Genomic DNA, 19838 nt, shown 5'->3' on the forward strand with positions numbered 1-19838 from the left:
TTAAAAGTTCATTTAGCATAAAATGATTCTTTTTATGATCATACAGTTTTTTTTAAGACTTTTGATGGAAATTTATTTTAGAAACTACATTTATTTTTCATTAAAAAATTCAGGTGTAGACCATTCAAATAAATAATCTTGAAGATTAATATTAATTTACAACTCGTAATAACTCTTGCAGTTAAATAAATACTTCCACTCGAACACTAAAAACTATATAGATCCTTTATTACTAATATAATAGCCTCTACAACTGTGTTATAACATCCACAACTATATTTTATTACCACAGTAATTGAATTTATTGTTAATACAGATATGACTGCAATAAATACTTTTTAGTACAAAGTCGAGTATTCAGTTAAATGATTCATTCATGTAACAATTTATAATTCAAACATTTATCACAAAATTCTTCAACTATCAATTTACTTCTCATGCATCAACTACAACTAAACTCGTCATGTTCATCAAGAATATCATTATTATTAAGACGTCATTTTTATTCTACAGTTGATAAACAAGTTTGTTGACTACAAAAATTGTTTTTTTTTTTCACTTCATATTAATAATTCATCGAGAATTTATAAAATTAATACCCACTTAAAACCCATTAGGTTTTTTTAAACTTCATATCAAATTCATGAATTATCTTCAATGATAATATAAATGTAATAACAATTTAAATTGATATGACACACATATAAAAAAAAAGCAAATAGATAATATCCTATCTTTTCTATTGTAATAAACAAATAATAAGTTATTAAAAACTAGGCTTCTTCCATAAGAAGTGCATTGCTTTCATTTTAAATAGTTACGTCCTTTTCTAACACACGATGCTGTCTATAGTGCTGTCTCACTCCGATACATGAGAACACAAAAATGCATGAAAAAAAATGAAAAGTCTGTTTCCATTTTTGGGCACGTTTTTTCTATGCTCTATGAGAAATTTATTCACAATGGAACACTGAAAATTGCCTGAGAACAAATGGAGTAAATCCTTCTGCGTTGATTAGACTAATTTAATTTCAAAGCCGGAAATTTATAATCAAATTATCAATCATCAAGTGATATTCTTACGAATTGGAACTATTTCAACACTTAATCCGTTCTTAAGTATCATATTTCAGTTTAAATTAAACGATATTTCACACTTTTAACATCTCACTTGAAAATAACGGTTTTATGACCGACATTTTATCAGTAAAACCTAATTACAGTGATAACATTGGTGAAGATAATTTTCGTTTAGTCCAACAATAAGTGATAAAAAAAGAGAAAAAATAATTTTCATTTCCTTTTAGTGAGATGAAAAAGTAAAGTTCTAATGAAGTACTATTCGTTATTCTATCTTTTTAATGTTAAATATGAATATTCAATGCGACAATTATTACGAAGTTGATTAACACGGAAACAGGCGCAAATGAAGGTTTCAGTCGACATTCTCTGAGTAGAGTGTGCTCAACAGACTTGGCACGAGCTATCTTTGTCTATTTTATACAAATCTATATACATGTTACCTTCTTTCTTTCTTTATCCTGTTTCCCCTGCTCCCTCGCAGCTTCTTTCATTCTCTCACTTCTGTTACTGTCATCTTATAAGTTTCTCTTACGCACCAGTTTGTTCACTATTTCACTTCCAACCGAAATTCGCACAAGAAATGCTAAGAAACTCGGTATGAATTCAAACATTTTCTTTATCAACTAATCCAACTCGTAATCAGAATAATGCTTGCACTATTTTAGAGAACAAGTAGGTTTTATAAACTCTTCCTTTTTCTTCTGCTGCTGTTATATGTATTAAAGTTTTAATTCTTCAATTAGCCAACTTTTTTGGGATTATTAATTCTTTCTTCTTTTTTTTTTAGTTACATTTTTACTTTAAAATGTTCTTTTGACTTATTTAAATATTCAACTAGATACAATATAATATGAATAATAAAATAAACTGTAAAAAAATATTCTAATGAATTTTTGCAGCTTTTTGCAATTTTGATTATTAATTTAAAACATCCCCAACATGTGACATTTGTTAAAAAAATATTTTTTATTAAAATTGAATTGAATAAATTATCAGTTACTTTAATCGTTAAACAAAGTCTATAGAATTATTTAGTTATGATAAACAATTGAGAATACTTACTATGCCTCCGGTTCTAGAGTTTACTCCAAATTTGTTCATTCTCGTTAAACGAAATTTTTTTTAGTAAAATTTGTTTATTATCGATAGAGTAAAAGTATTGTTTATTTTTTGTATATCCAGTCGCTAAATAAAGTCGATAACAATATTTTATTGTTATAAATAATTGAAAATGCTCATTAATTCTCATACTCTAAATGTCATAGTGGATATTGCTTATTATGGACTAAATAAGATTACTTATAATTTTTTTATTACTCCAACTGCCAAATATTGTTGATAACAATTAATTTCATAAGCAGAATGTTTCTATAATTAATAATAGATTTTTCATTTTGTTAATTAATTAAAAAAAATTTCTAATGACAACACTGCAAATCTCTAAATGTGTTAGAAATAACTACAATGTTTATTGAATGGGTAACATCATTTTTAATACACTTAGATGTGTAGTAACAAAACTTGTTTGAAAATCGAGATTTGCAGTGTTGCATCTGTATTGTTGACGCTGCATATACGAAGAGGCATTTGCTTATATTGATCTCTTATTTCTAAATCTGCTGAGTGTGCGGACAACAAAAAATGGTTATCTAATTTTAATAGATGAAAAATTCTATATTCAACACGTTCCAGTATTCTCGTGTACTTTAATTCACGTTATCCATCAGAGCTTTCATATTCTATTCACTTTGATGTTGATGAATTTTTTCGACAAAAGTAATAATGATAAAAATGTTTCTTCAACTCATTATCACATCATTAAAAAGCTCATATGAGGATCCAGGAAATTGAGTACAATCTTTGTTACTCCATTTTTGAGATAAATATTTGATATTCATTTAACGTTTAAATTTAATGTAAAACATTTATACTTTATACTTATATTTATGACTAATTCTCGTATAGATTTAATCTTATTACATACTTACTTACATACTAAAAAGTTCGCATCTAAACTTAAGATGTACTTTAGATTATCTAATGAACATTTCTATTTAAATACCATCCACGTACGTACGACATACATTAACATTTTCCAGTTATTATGAATGCCTCTTTACCTTTCAGGTTTAATTAACAAATGCATTTTATTATATTTTTATCCTTCAAGTACTTTTACTTATTACTTCACTGACATAATATTAATACTCATTTTTATTATTTACAATCTTTTAAAAAAAACAATACACATAAACATAAATTTTTATTCGTCATTATCGTTATTATTAAATAATATTTGAATTTCTTGTGGATTTGGAGTTTTTAATTGGGTTAATTGTGTGATACAAAAAATATTTAGAACATCATTAAAATCATTTTGATAAAAAAACAGAAATTAATTTTTATAAAAGTACTACATTGTTTTTATTTTTATCAATAATTGAATTTCTTGTAAACAAAATATTTTCAAAAGTCTTTAATCTAGCAAGGAAATTGTTTTTCGAAAAATCTATTGGAAGAGAAGAATAAAGATGATATTGACTGTAAAGAAAGTTAAATAACAAGCTAAAAAAAGATGTAAAAATTTTTTTCATACAATTTATATTAATATTTATTCAGAAGTGAACATATGGAGTAAACAACCGCACTAAATATTAAATCGTAGCATAGATGAAAATTTTCGTTGATTCATGTGAATACAAAACGTATGATGAAAATAGAAACAAATGTCTAAAAAAAAAAAACGATTTGTAACGTTCTGACGGACAGGCGGAAAAGCAGTACGATTGTGCACGGAAAACTGCCGGTTTTGATAATACTCTGTTGTTTCTTTTTGTTTGTTTCGTGTCATCCGTTTTCACTTCGGGTCACAGCACCGCCGGGGATCATCTCTGTTTTGGTGCGACTTATCTTCCACATTTAAAATGTTCTCGAGCTTCAACTCTGACTATCAACATTTCCCTCTTGATATTTTTCCCTAAAATAGCCCGCATATAACATTCATTGCTTTGCTGCTGATGAGCACAAAAATTCTTCTACTTTTATTGTTTTTATCCTCAGGAAAACAAAACAAATGTTTTTTTATAGTCACACTTTTCGCAATAGTTGACTTACTTAAGATACACTGACAAACAATAACATCAAGTGTTTTTCCCAGAATGCTTTCATTCACTGAATTCTCATTAAATTTTCATTTTTTTTAATTTCGTATTCCATTTTAGCAATGTTCTCTGCACCAGATAAATCAATTACTGATTACAAAAGAAAAATAAATCAAGATATATTTTAGATAATTTTTAAAAAATCACACCTTCGACTCAGTTACAATTTAAATAACTCATTAGCTATCATCCAGGACATCCTGATACAAACCAAATATTGAAGAAGCATGGAATTTCAAATATGGATTCAGCTTAAAACCAATTTATTTGGATCTCTGAGCTAGATCTCAATTTAAAATGATTTCTGTTCAAACTACTACCCAATTTAATTTATTAGATAATACTTTTGGATATTAATTTGTCTATTTTCTGAATAAATTTCAAACTTACATACCAGTCAACATCATATAATTTTTAATTTCAAAAAAATATATTCTCCAACATTACTGCAAACATAAAAATTTTCTATCTCATTTAAAGAACAAACAGAGAACCTTTTCTCTATTTTCTTTTTCATGATTCTTGATGAAATAGTTGTAGAGGGATATGAGAATCAAGAGAAGTTGTCTATTAAAATATCAGCAATTCAAAAGTAATTATTCAAATAAAAATAATGAAGCTATTTCTTAAAATTACTCTCACCTCAGTTTCAAGGAAGTAAGTTTCAATTCATAAGAAGCTTGAGATTAGTCAAAGGCTAAATTATACTGCGACAATGTTTCAATTCCAGTTCGTTGACTTTAGCTTTATATTTGTACACCTCTTAGTTAGTAATCGTTGAACAATAGCCATGTCTTGTAATATATTTTTTATTTAAGGAGAGCTTCTTTTTTTAATTCCTCAACAATTTCTTAGATAATACAGAAAAGGGCACTAGACAAGAAAAAAATTCATATTATAATCTTTCTATGGTGGTACAGTTTTTTTAATTAGACAGGAATATAAGAATAGAGAAGCATGGGGTCTGATGATTTTCTGTTGAGATTCATTTAGCAAAAAGAAAATCATTTATTTTTTCTAGTTACCTTTAATAATTTCACTGATTATTTTCATGAATTATTATTGGTCATAGAATACAAATTTCATTCATTGTAAATTTTTTTGATAAACTATTATTGAATTAACTAGAAATTACTGGCAATTTAACTGTTACATCATCAATGCCACTATTTATACAGTGCCTATAATCTTTATCCAATAACGATTATTTCCAGTGTCAAGGTAGACTTGGTATAAATAACATTACATTCTCTGGGGTATTTTATCCCAATAAATCTTGAAGATGTTACGTACACAGTATAATTATTACCAACATATAATAGAAAATCTTAATAGCTTAAACAATAACTTCACAGATTAATGGTGAGCATTAAAAGAGAAACAATAGCTGAAACTTTGAAAGAAGAAACATTGAATATTACAGGTCATTCTAGATTAAATTATTTTCCATGATGAATAAAATACACAATAAAACCCTTTACCTTTGGCTGATGTAAAGTTAGAAATTGAGAAAAGAATAGAACATGGAACAATAAAGATTATTATTGTACTTTTCAATTCGAAATACGTACATTTACCAAAACTATTTGGAATTTCAGCTCATTGTTACGACTGAAGGAGAGTTGAACTACCGAACAACTTTTTCATGAGACGCATGAGCGTCGTGAGTGCTCATTGAACGTCACAAAAGAGCCTATCAACGACGAAAGTCAAAGGCTACACGAGTGTTGCCAGACAGTTTGTGATAACCTACCACAATGGATTGTTCATTTTTTAAGGTGAGTCGTTGTTATTTTTTTTTAACCATTGGCTTTTATTTTTAAACGACCTTTCATTTATATCTCGTTGTGAATAACTGGTTCTATACATCTTCATATTTTAGTGAAAAAAATTGAAGGTTTTTTTATTATTTATAAATAATAATTATTTTAATAATTTTATTTTTAAGTAACCAAGTGTTTTTGTTTTATATGTAAAAAGTGAAAAGTTTTAAAACTGTTTTCAATGTGAGAGAAGTATTCCTATTGATTTTATTTTATTTAATCGCAGATAAACTTTACAATTACTGCTTTGATGAAGTAAAAACTACTGATTAAAAAAAAAGTCACCAAATTAAAAATTACCAGACTCCAACACGGATCTCAACTTTGTGGTTATCGCAGCTGTAAATTTCATCATGCTTCATCCAAAATCAGAATCTCAATTAAAATTAATTCTTTCTCTCTAATTTCCCTTCAAACTATCCATGTTTCAAGCTGCATAATTAAAACAGGTTGTGTTGCTGATAACCACGTGCTAAGTAATTAATTCATGGCAATCAAACCCATGCAAAATCACTTTGTGATCTAAAAATAAAAACCTATTGATGATTCATTACCTTGCTCATGAAGATTGCCCACCATTCGTTAAATAAACTTTTCAAATTTGTCCATTTCACATATTCACCCTGGTCCTGATAATCAATGCCATCAATGTTTGAGTTTTATTTATTGAGTGTCTTTTTAAATTATAAGACACTTTTACAACTGTTCAAATTCAACCTTGATGCAATAATCAATCAAAAAACGTCCATTTTTATCCTCAAAATATATTCAAATGATTGGAAATCTCTATAATGCATATCAACTAAGTGAATTAGCATCTTTTAGAATTTTGAGCTCAACAATATTTTTCATTCCATTCTTAAATGCATTGAAAAATAACTCATGAAATAATTTAACATTAATTTAACTTTCTTCTAACTTGGATTGTCAAACTCTTGAGCTACATGGTGACATAATTTGAGTAAGGGTGTGGTTGAGAGTTCATGTATTTTGATATAATGCATAAATACTCAAGAGTGAAGACTCACATGAATAAGTTACAGGTTCTTGCATTAATGAGACTGTACATTAATTTGGATATGAGCACATGTATCATATGTAGCCAAGTCTTCTAAGTTCACTGATAACTAGTTTCATTACATAAAAGAATAAAATTTCAAGATTATTATCATGACAGATAAATATTTCAAAGTCACTGTTGTTTAATGGCTTGAATAATAAAGATGATATTTATAAATTATAATTGGCTTCATTATATCAGGCTCTATTATCAAAGAATTTTATAATCTTTTATTAATATTTACTCATCAATAATAAGTATATAAAACTAGTTACATAAGAGTAGACAAAGTTTCATTATTTTTGTTCCCAACATGAAGCTAAAATTTATTTAATTAGTTATGTAAATTCGAAATGTGTTGCAGTGAGTTCAGTTATTGTGGATTAATTAAGATAACATCATACGGCCTGTAATAACATTAGTTTACATAGTTTCATACCCAAAGATCTGCAATATTGACTTTGAGGGATTTTAGTTCTACAAAGTTCAATTCCTAGTCAGAAATAAACTATTTTATTTTTATTATTTATTTATAAAATGTTTTAATTAAGTATGTTATAAATTAAGAAACTTTAAATTACTTAGGAAGTTAACAAGTATTTTTTTAAAGCAAAAAAACTTGGGCTACAGTGATACAAGCTCACTACTTGGAAAGAAATGGTCTGAAAAAGTGAACATTTCTGCTGGAAAATTTTATTTTAAAAATTTTATTCTGTCATGGAACATTTAAAAAAAAGTTGAATTATCCCTCGTGAGTGTTTTTATCAGCTTGAAAAGCTAAAAAATTTCTTGTTCCAATAGTTAAACAAATTGTATTCAATATATTTTTAAAGCAGCAGACATGATAGGAATTTTTATGCTAGTTAATTGATTTGAGTTTACAGAGTAAAAAAAATAAAAATAAAACATGTTATTGTAATCAATAGTATGAGGTAGAAAAAACCTACCACGCTTCTATCTTGAATCAATGAGAATTAGTGGAAACACATTGATTCGTAGCATTTTCAATTAATCGATTTTAGGCGAGTTAATTACTGATGTTACATTTTTATTTTATTATTTTTCTTAACTTTCATCCAATCTAACTGAACCATTTTTTTTAATCACTATTAATGATTAAATCAATAAAATTATTTAAATTATTTTATCAGTTCAATAACTGATAGCAATAAAATCTTCACCAATTAAATCCACGATAATTTACATTGTATTTACATTCAGATGCAATTAAGTGTTTTATTTAATTTTATTTCCACATTATTCAGCAATAAATAACTCTAAATAGAAATCTGGATAAATTTATCCCGCACGTAATTACGAGTACGTTTAAATGGAGTTACAATTTATTTTCGTAATTTTTTGAAAGTTGATTTTCAAAAAGAAAATCAAACAAACTAAAAAGAGAAATTCTGTGTGACCAATGGGGTGTTATTTATAACATTAGCATATACGATGGCCGATTCACGCGGCTTCAAACCAATAAATCAACTGTGGAGTGCGGCAGTTCAGGCGGATGCGGATTTGGAGTGTCTATATGAAGAGATATCAGGTGTTCCAGCGCCAGTAGAACCAGAACGTCGAAGTGTAGGTTCAGGAACGAGTAATCGTGAGCGACCGAAGAGGACGAATAGTCGTGAAGAGGAAGAAACATTAAAACGTAGTGCAAGTACTGGTCGTCGTCCACGTGAAGAAGCAAAAGAGAAAAAACCGCCACAGGCGCAACCACGTCATCATCATCCTCATCAATACACGCAGTCAGCAGCACCAGCGCACCTGCGTGATCCTCTTAGCAGCAGGGTGGAGGAACACTATGTCGCGCGAGGATTTTATGGGGAGTCTGTCGGCGCCCCATTCGAGGCTTCTGCCTCTTTTAAGCTGACGAGCGGGCGAATTCACGCCCATTACCCTCACTTTCATCACTACACCAGCAGTGTGCGGCGTCCTGGATCAAGACCTGCACCTAGACATCACTTTCCACGCGGTGTATTCAGTGATGAGACGCAGGAAGAAATACAGGAGGACGATGAAGCTACTCTCAGGGAGTTGCTCGTAAGGTACGTCCTCCTTTTAACCATTTCTTCCCCTTCGATTTCTTATATTTCTTTTACCCTCAACAATGATTGTCTGCACAGTTGAAAATTTTGTGTTCCAGTTGTTGATGGGAAAGACCACTTGATGATCTTTTTTATCTAGGATTAGTATTCTAATGTTTGTCATTCATTTTTAGTCTTTTGATGTGATGCTGGATTATTTTTAGAAAGAAAGATTATAAAATAGTTGGAAACCACATAAATTATTTATTTATGGTGCGAAGTAAACCGAACGATTGTGTAGGGAAAATAGGGGCTAAAATTGACAGGGGTAAATATTGAATTTCAATTTATGAAGGATTTTATGTCATAAATATTTAATTTATAGCTCGTTTGGATTTTTATTATCTAGTAATATTCTAATAATTATGATATCAGTTAAAGGTCATGGAGAATTTTTATTTTATCTTTTTATTACTTGTTGATAATTTTGGAGTAAAAATTATCTGGACTGTAAAAATGTTGCTTTTTTTTATATCACAAATATTGATCAGTGAATCCTAGTTTACGTAGATTATTGGGTTTGTGTTTGTGTTAGGAAATTTCTAAAGTTGAAGTGTTCTTAGAATTTTTTCATACGAAAACTTTATTAATTTGAATCTTTTTATGAGAAAGTTTGAATTTTTAGGTGTGTGTTGTAAATTGGGGAATTTTTTTTTATTCATTCACTTTTAAACGGACCAATCGATTTTATTCTCTTTTTCTATTGTATGAACTACTGAAGATTAATAATCCGTAAAATTATAGACCTCTGTAGAGAATACATTTGAAAATATCTATTGATTCAATTGCTGATAACAGTTCACATTCGTTCAGTTTATTTTTATTGTAGAAATATTATTCGAACTATTCCAACATCAATAATAATATCAAATCATCAATAAATTATAAATATAATAGCACAACATTTTTCCAACTGTGCCAATCTACCAAAAAGATCACTGGTATCTGTCAAAGACGAGTTCTACTTTTCTCCAACACGACATTGTTTTAATTTAAGAAAGCAACAAATTTATAAATTATTTGGAATTTTATTTATTAAATTAACAATAATAATTATAATATAAAATGAAATAACTATTCTAAAAGTGTATACACATGGATTAAAAAGTAATCAATAAACTAAAGAAAAAGTTGATAAAGTTTTTAGAAAAAATATCTTGAAAATAATTCAATTCATTTCTCAGCTACATATTCAGCAGTATTTGTTCTATATGTTACTCATTATTTTGTTTGTTATCAACATTTATATGAAAATAAATGCAATGCAAGGCTTCTCCGGCAATGCCATCCATCATTAAATACATGAATCACACACTTTAGATTCCATTTGTTGTACATAATAGTTAACACTATGTATACTTAATTCATAATTATTCGTATTAGTATACACTTTCGTGTGATAAACATGGTATGTTTTTTATTTTATTTTACTCTTTAATTCTTTGGCTGCGACGCTCGCAGGCTTACCACTGATTGCTTATATTCATTTTTATCTAATCATGTCCCTCATGGTCGTTCGTTTAAATGAATTTTTCCATTTCACTATTTATTCAATAATTCAATTAAAAAATCAATCATCAATTTAAATGCTTAAAAAACTAAATTAAAAACTTGCTTCATGATGCACTTCATGAGCTTATCAATGCATAAGACATTATCATAAATAATAAGACTAGAGTAACTACTTAAACTACAATCGATTATTCATTAATTTGTTTAAATACTTGTTTAAAATCGGATTAAAATTGGTACAAGATGAGGTTGATGTTATTTCACGAAAGGGAGAACAGAAAAGTGATGATGACCAAGAAAGCATTATAACTTTATCAGATTTCTTGAATAAAGGAAAAAGCAAATGCGATTTAATTGGATTACTTACAAGCAGTCTCGTGATTTTGAAGTTTCTGTTTCAAACTTTGAACGTTTTATCATATCATATAAAAAATTATAAGATAATTTACTTCAATTGAATGACTTGTCATTGTGAAGAGTAATATCACCTCATTAACATCCATAAAAAAAAAACTGACTGAAACTAGAAATGTTTTAACATTTACTTTCTTCTAGTTGAGAGAAGAATTTTTTTATTAGATAACTTAATTATATGACTCATAAAAAGATAACATTAAAAGAAAGTATGATAAAAAAAAACATCTTGATTTTATTAATTATTTGCTTAGGAAAATTAGGCAGAACAATAGAATGTCTGAATTTATTTTGATTTTAGATAATTATTGTTTTTTTTCTTTTTTAAATAATCATAATTTAATAAAGTAAAACAGTGGAATATTTGCTTGTCAGTCCTTAAAATATCCTCCACATGAAATTAATTAATTGTATCAATAAATGTATTATTTGGTGTACAATATTTTGACACTTCTACACTGGTACCATCATAAATTTCAATATTTCATGGGGTTGATGTGAATAGATAAACTTATTGATAATTTTATTCATTAAATATTTTAACATCAATTATTATTCTTTTATATTCGATTATTTATAAAAAAATTTCCACTTCTATTGTTAAATTTAATAATATATCCAATTTCTATCAACTTTTCCCTAGAACGTGATTAAAAATAATCTGATACACCATGATAAAATTATATGTTTGAAAATAAAAATAAACTATAACATAAAAGACAGATGATCTGATTTCATTTTTAAAACTTTTATAAAGTCTCTGGTGATAATTATAACAATGATTTTTAAAATAAAATTTATATTCATTAGTCTCATATTATCCAATCTTTCTCTAAACATCAATGAGCAGGTAAAAATTTTTGTTATGTAAAAGTTGAAAGTTAAACAAATCTCCAATAACTAATGCAATTTATTAACTAGAAACTAAAGTTTATTTTTCAATTAAAACACAATTATTTATAAAGGCAATTAATAAACCATAATTTGGCTAACAAATAAATATCAGAAATCAAAACTGAATAGGAAAAATTCATTAATACGTTCGTCCGTAATCATTCATGAGGTCATGCTGATTTTTGTCAATTATTTTTGGCCAATCTACCATCATCCGCGTGCGCATCAAGTGATGGGGTCCATTTGAATTTCAAGCTCGCTCGTGGACGCGGGAATCTATAGGCAGGGGTGAGTAAGCTGGCGGCGCGTCGCATAAAAAATAGACAATGACGAGACGAGAACGATGACTAAATGATTGTTAAAAAAAAAAAAAAATAAAAGAAGAAAAGACATTATTGGAGTAAGTAATCGCCCTCGACTGGTCATTTCGTGTGCGATCGACGCCATCAATCATCTTATATACTGAACCACGACTGTGTTTCCTAAACTAGGTAAAGCTTACAGAGTGCTAAAAGGTGGAACGCGAGTCGCGGACCAGCCCCAGCTTCGTTGGCAGGTTGGACCCATTTTGGCGACTGATCGAGACATTTAACGAGGCGTAAGAAAATAATCTGATTGCGCCGAGTGATTACGCGCGCTGACGATCAAAGTAACGCAGTACGTGTTGCAAGTCGAGAATTGAAAAAGACGAGAATTGAAAGCGAGTGAATCTGAAGAGGAAGTGAAAAAGGTTTGGGAGGAGTATAGAAGGCTACTGTAGTTTCGGAACACAGCCATGGTCTCCCTATCTCCCAGGTACATAAAACGACATCGTCACTGATCTAACTCTTTCTCTCTATCTCTTGCTCTCTAAATATATTACATATCTGTCTCTGTATTTTATTACATACTCCGAGAATCATATTCATGTTTATTCATTTATTCACATCTCTCTCACTCTCAACGCAATGCGGTTTATTTACAACATTCCTTATTCGTTTGTTATATATTATGTTACATTTTAGCTAATTTACTATTCACGTATCGCTACATTTGATTTATTCTATTTTATCGACAGGCTTGTAATTCATATTTTATGAAAGCATTTCAGTACATTTTGTTCTATATCAGGGTGATAGTCATTACTCTCAAAATTTATCATCATCATTTTTAAAATTAAAATAATTTTTTCATCAGATAGCTTTTTTATAATAGATAATAGAAAAAATATTTATGGAATTTTTTAGGATGAAATAATGAAATTAAATGATCCTTTAAGGGATAAATTTCATGAATTAAAATAACTGAATATTTTAATTTAACTTCATCAGCGTAACTTTAATTCAATTACTTTGAAGCTATTTCAAATTTAATCTTTATGAATTGATAATTTTTTTATTATTTATCACGTTAGAGTTAATAAAAATCAATTATTTTTCACATTCTTGTTTAATTTATTTATCCAATCGAATGATTTTAAAACTTTTATCTTCAAATTAATTCACTTTTCTACTTATTTGAATTATTTCAGTTGAAATCTACTATTAATACATTTATTTTACTCTCAAATAATTCATAATAGCAGAAAAAAGTATTTCAATATATATTAATTGATCATAGGCACATAAGCAAAATGTAGTTTATTAAATAATAATTTTATTTTTACTTACTTTTAGATTACTTTGACATTTAAAAAATTTATGAGCAACTCTTTCATCCATCTTATCTCGTTAAAAATAAATTATTTTTCAATTCAAAACTTTATTCAAAAAGAAAGTGTTTGAAATACTTTCATGTAAATACTTTACAAGTCTGCTTATCAGTTGTCTTGTCAGTCAATTATCCTCTTAGAATTTTATCACCTTTAATGACTCTTTATCATGTGAAGAGCACTACCTGCATCGTGTTTATTCACAAAATGCTCACTCGAAGATAATTATTCTATTTTTATCGATTTATTTGTCAGTTAAAGTATTTTAAAAATTCCATTCAATTCCAAGTAATTAAATCAAATACCTAATACATTTATAATTCCTTATCGAAAAAAAAAAAGTATTATAAAACTGAAAAATAATATAACAATGAATTTGAAATTAAATTGCACAATTTAATATAAACAGTAGAATAAAAATAATTCAATAAACACTTTCACCACTACAAGAGAGAAATTTTAGAACACACGCTTTATTAGTCGCATTGTCTATGTTGTCTTATGTGATATAAACAGATATGTGATCGTGAAAATTTTGCTGCTGCCGAGCTGAGTGCACTTAGCTGAATTAAAGAGAAAAAAGTCGAAAAAGTAACGGAGAATAGATGTAGAAAAAAAAATAAGAAAGAAAATAAGAATGAATGAATGAATAAGCGAAATAAGTGTTAATATGCGAGAGAGTATTACACTTGATGGAGCAAAAGGCTCGGCAGTTTCGCGGTAAAGGTAGTTGGACGGCTGTTATAGGGACTAGCTCATAGCTGGACTTGGTCTGGCATCAGTGTGTTGCCATGTCGTGTTGTTTAGATAAGTATAAGGGCACAGATTCATTGGTGCTAATGTGTATGTCACAGTCTGCAGAAACAGGTCAGCGTGATGAGTATGAACTTGAGTGCCAAGCTGGATGAGCTTCAGCAACGGGGTGACCGTCAGTTGGAGACGACGGTAGCTCTTTGTGAAATACGAACACAGCTGCAGGAGCTTACTAAAAGCGTCGAGTCGTGTCAGAGCGAAGTCAGCGAAGTCAAACGAGACATGGTTGCGATAAAGGTATGATTCTGGTACTGTTAATTCCCTTGGCAGTAAGTTCTATCCAATATAATTGGTCATGCATAGCCCATTTACTGGGCATTACTGCTACCAATGTGTACATGAGTCATGACTAGCCAAAGTAAAAAGAATATTGTTCTTGTCACGTGTATTCTACAGCATGAGCTAGACACTGTGCAGCAGGTGAAGGAGGAAATTGAAGAATTACGAGAATACGTGGACAGACTAGAAGAGAATACCCATCGACGAAAACTTAGGCTTCTGGAGCAGGTTTGATATCATAAATGTCACTTTTACAATTCTTATTTTTGTATTACACCTTTCAATATTTTATTCTTTAGTTTATCCTCAAATTTATTCGATTCAATTCTTGTTTAGTTTTATATTTGTATTTTCGTTAAGACCAACCTGACACTCATTGTATTTTTTATATAATCCACAGAAATATTTATGTAATCAGTATTTTAAGTTTTTATGACATTTTTATTTGTAGAGAAATATATTTTTTTTAAAGTTATCACTTTATGTTATGTTATGTTATTTATGTAAATTTGTATTTTTTGTATTTCATCTGATTGTATTCAATAAATTTTTTTTTTCATTTTTTTGCTATTTTATTTTCACGTTATCATTAAATAATTCTTAACAGAATAATTTCTTTAACTGTATTTTTACGTTCCTACAATATTTTTTACACTCACGAATAATAAATATCATCTCACAAATGGTTTTATAAACGTACAATTTACATTTCTTTTATTTCATCATTCATCTTGAAATAATTGTGCTATATTTTTTACACTATTTTTTATGTTTCAAATATATAGCAAACTTATTCACTATAAAAGGGAAATATGTTTCAATAGAATTATTTAAAATTCTTACAAAACTATGTGCTAAAGTATTACAATGGGTTGCTCTTGAGATAATTCATGAATTTTATCAAGCATACATCATCCAATTGAATAAAACTTTGTTCTCCATTCATCTCCAATTCTTCATTTTCATCCAATTACTAAAAATCATGTGCCACTGTAAAAATATATATTTTTTACTTCTTTTTTATCTTAAAAGCAACAACGTTGTGTTAGAAATTATCTAATTTTTGTCTAAACCTTTGAGATGTTGATAAGATATTCTATATTGTTTAAACAATGTTTGATTGGCTTAAGAACATTTTTGACCATAAATATTCTTTAGATAACAATTATAAAATAATAATCCTATTTGGAATATTCAAGGTCAAGATAAGATTTAATAAAAATTCTATTAAACGTAAAAGAACTTAATTAATTTTTTTTTTTTTTAATTTCCTACAACCAGGTAAATGTTTTCCTTCAATATATTCAGGAATGACATATTTTATTTGTAAATTTCATTTAATATTTCAAAGTATTGATGGATTTATAAAAATGACATTTATTTCCAGGGGTTAACATTCTTCTTAGCATATGCAATTTTCGCTGCAGTGCTTGGAATGTTACAATTTGGCTACAATACAGGAGTAATAAATGCACCTCAAGGGGTAAATACTTGACATTTTCAATAATATATTATATTTTTATTTTTCCATAATACGAAATATATTTCACATAAAATATAATAAATGTAAATCACTACATTATAAATGTCGTTTTCAGAATATTGCAAATTTTATGAAGGACGTTTATAAAAACAGATATGGAAAAGATATGTCAGAGAGAGCTGTTGATAGATTGTACTCCATAGCAGTTAGCATATTTGCAATTGGTGGAATGCTCGGTGGATTCAGTGGAGGTATCATTGCCAACAGATTTGGCAGGTAAGAGATCAATCAAACTACAATTCATCGTAACGCAGGGAATATTGTGATAAAAATTCTATTAAAAAATATTCATATTTTAAATTCAAGTTTTTGAATGAAATCAATAAAAAACAAATAATTGAACAATTATTCTATATTGAAATTTAAATAAATTTCCATCACGTAATTATTTTTATTGTTTCAAAAATTTAAAACTATGAAAATGTCAAGAATATATTTTGAGTTTTTTTTCAGTATGAATTTGACAAGTTTATTTAGTGAAACGTTAATATTTACTATTTGTGGCTACTATATTACCGTTATTTAAAATAAGTACAAATTGTTATCGTCATTAATAATAATGATGATAATAATAATAATTAATGAGAGCAATGTGAATGACTTCAGTGTACCTCATATATCATAATTTATCTATGTATAACCGCAAACTGCGTAGTAACTAAAGTGACCACAAATGGTCCATTTACTCTCTAGAAACATTGACAATTGATTTTTTTGTTTGACATTGAATACAAGAATAGCAGGTTTATAGAAATCACACCTCATTACGTTACAATTAAAACATAAAAAAGGAATAATATATTAAAATTTTTCTAAATGAAATTACAAATAATTAACTACCATGATGTTGAAGATGTATGTCTAATGATTGAACTTTGATTGTCATCAGAAAAGGGGGCTTGCTGTTGAACAACGTGCTGGGAATCGTGGGAGCATGTTTGATGGGTTTCACAAAAGCAGCCTATGCGTACGAGATGCTGTTTCTGGGACGATTTATAATCGGTATCAATTGCGGCTTAAATACATCGTTGGTTCCCATGTACATATCGGAAATAGCACCATTAAATCTGAGAGGTGGCTTGGGCACGGTGAACCAGCTCGCTGTTACGGTGGGCCTCCTGATCTCCCAGGTGCTGGGCATCGAGCAGATCCTCGGTACGAATGATCGCTGGCCTGTTCTATTGGGTTTAGCTATCATCCCAGCTATAGCCCAGCTGCTGCTGTTACCAATTTGTCCAGAATCCCCAAGGTAAACGACAAGAGAACTGTCTAAACTCAATATAGCTCTGAAATACCATCATAAGCATCTTATCTCAAGTACTATCCTATATACTGTCTACTATCATATTACAGACACTATCTTTGCTTGTTCTCTGCAGATATTTACTTATTACAAAGCAGTGGGAAGAGGAAGCTCGTAGGGCCTTAAGAAGATTGAGAGCTAGTAATCAGGTAGAAGAGGACATAGAGGAAATGAGAGCGGAAGAACGAGCTCAACAGGCTGAGTCGACGATTTCAATGGGTGAACTTGTATGTAGTCCAACCTTGAGGGCTCCTCTTGTTATTGGTGTGGTTATGCAACTCTCACAGCAACTTTCAGGCATCAATGCAGTAAGTTCTCTAACGTAAATCTTCATTTCAATATCACTATTCTCTTGTGATAGCATATACTACTACATAGTTAAATACCATAATCCACAATAATCATAATCTGTTTTATTGATGTACAAAAGGGGTTAGTTATTGCAGGCTTCCCCGATATTAATTGAATATTATTATAGAGCACATCTTCTACATATAGAACATCAATAATATTGATAATATTGATGAATTAGTTCTACTTAATTATTATTTCAAAACATCAACGTTGATGTTGGCATAGCTTATCTTTCAGAGAAAATCAAACTTGATTAATTCGAAGCTAACTGGAGATCAAAATCATTTTTGTTCATTTTTCATGAAGAAATTTAATCATCATGATGATAATAATTGAATGTGACCAATTTTTTTTTTATTTTTAGAATTTGTTAAAAATATTTTTCAAATGTCATACTACAATTTTTATTTTAAAAAACTCTTTCAGTCTTAGTGCTGGAAAAAATGTCCGATATAAATAACCCCTAAACGCAATTATCTGATAAAAATAACTCATAAAAAGCTATGAATAGGGTTATTTTTATGGATCGTCTAGTTCTCGGTTATTTAGCACAGGCATCCTTTCTACTCTTCCTTCATTTCAATTAAATTTACTCTATCTATAACTTCTAAAACAATTGCTTTACTCTTTTATATTTTTAATTTTATCATAAACTCAATTTATTTTTTTCTATTAAAGTAAGTTGATAAATATTATTTTTGATTGTATAATCAATTTATTATCAAATGGCTTGACTACTAGACCAAAATAACTCTTATTCTTTCAATTGATCGTTTATCATTGGACTTTTTTAAATGTTTTATTTAATATTGTAGGTATTTTACTACTCAACAAATCTATTCCAAAGTGCCGGATTATCACAAGAGAGTGCCAAGTATGCTACAATTGGTATCGGTACAATAATGGTTGCTATGACATTAATATCAATTCCCTTGATGGACCGAACAGGAAGAAGGACTCTTCATCTATGGGGTCTCGGTGGAATGTTCATATTCTCCATATTCATCACAATTTCGTTTCTCATAAAGGTAAGTCTTTTTCTCTATAAAGAAATTTCCTCAACTTTATTCTTTACATTTATAATAAAGCAGTAAAGTTTACATTAAATTACAGTTTCTATAAAGTTTTCAAGAGCTTCTAACTCGTATTAAAAAATTGAATAGAAATCTTTTTAATGAAATCTTTAAAAATCGTTCATTTATAATTAATGTACATATTAAAAAACTTTTGTATTAGCATCTTCCTCAAATATTCATAAAAATAGATTTTCATTATTCTATAAATATTAAAGAACTCAAAATTACCTTTACATGAATAATACTTTCACTAGAAAATACCTTAGATAATGACAAATAATATTCATTTGAAGAATGATTCTGAAAAAAAAAGATCAGTTAGAAGATGAGAAAAATTTCTTAAATGGGTCAAATAGAAAAAAAAAGTTCATATAACATTATTAGATTTATAATTAATTATTCAATATCTCTATGGAGAGTAATAACATAAAAATAGTACTAGACACTTAATGGATACTGAAGAGAAAAGAAAAACTTTGAAATCTAATTTGAAAGAATGTTTCTTTCTCATATTACTCAATTATTTTTTTTTCCAAATAATCATAAAAGATTCACAGACAAATGGTTATATTGAAATCGTATAGCTTCTCAGAATAATACTGACATATCAACTCATATTTCAGGAAAAATAATTCTGCATACAATATATATCATATCAACTTTGATCAATAGGATGTTAAACTTTCAACCACTTAATGTAGACTTTACTGTACTTATATTATAAAGTCGTTAAAAAATAA

The 19838-nt window shown here is 28.4% G+C and overlaps 1 protein-coding gene across 7 annotated transcripts in view; it reads left to right on the top strand.

Annotated features, from left to right (window-relative positions):
* Positions 1-19838, top strand: part of Glut1 (Glucose transporter 1) — a 45907-nt gene that overhangs the window by 11615 nt on the left and 14454 nt on the right. For 5 of the 7 annotated variants that reach the window (XM_035082053.1, XM_035082052.1, XM_035082055.1 and 2 more), the window contains exons 2-10: positions 5843-6022; positions 8572-9181; positions 14585-14780; positions 14940-15050; positions 16210-16305; positions 16421-16581; positions 17255-17614; positions 17745-17976; positions 18838-19050. In XM_035082053.1, the coding sequence (XP_034937944.1) occupies positions 8580-9181; positions 14585-14780; positions 14940-15050; positions 16210-16305; positions 16421-16581; positions 17255-17614; positions 17745-17976; positions 18838-19050 (1971 nt within the window). In that variant the 5' untranslated portion in view covers positions 5843-6022; positions 8572-8579. Of the gene's footprint in view, positions 1-5842; positions 6023-8571; positions 9182-11983; positions 12836-14584; positions 14781-14939; positions 15051-16209; positions 16306-16420; positions 16582-17254; positions 17615-17744; positions 17977-18837; positions 19051-19838 lie in introns of those variants that run through there. The other 2 variants (XM_035082057.1, XM_035082058.1) reach the window with 2 other exon arrangements.

The sequence above is a fragment of the Chelonus insularis genome, unplaced genomic scaffold, assembly GCF_013357705.1.
Source record: "Chelonus insularis isolate UGA/USDA-ARS -01 unplaced genomic scaffold, ASM1335770v1 contig_337_pilon, whole genome shotgun sequence".
In the NCBI taxonomy this organism is placed as follows: Eukaryota; Metazoa; Arthropoda; class Insecta; order Hymenoptera; family Braconidae; genus Chelonus; species Chelonus insularis.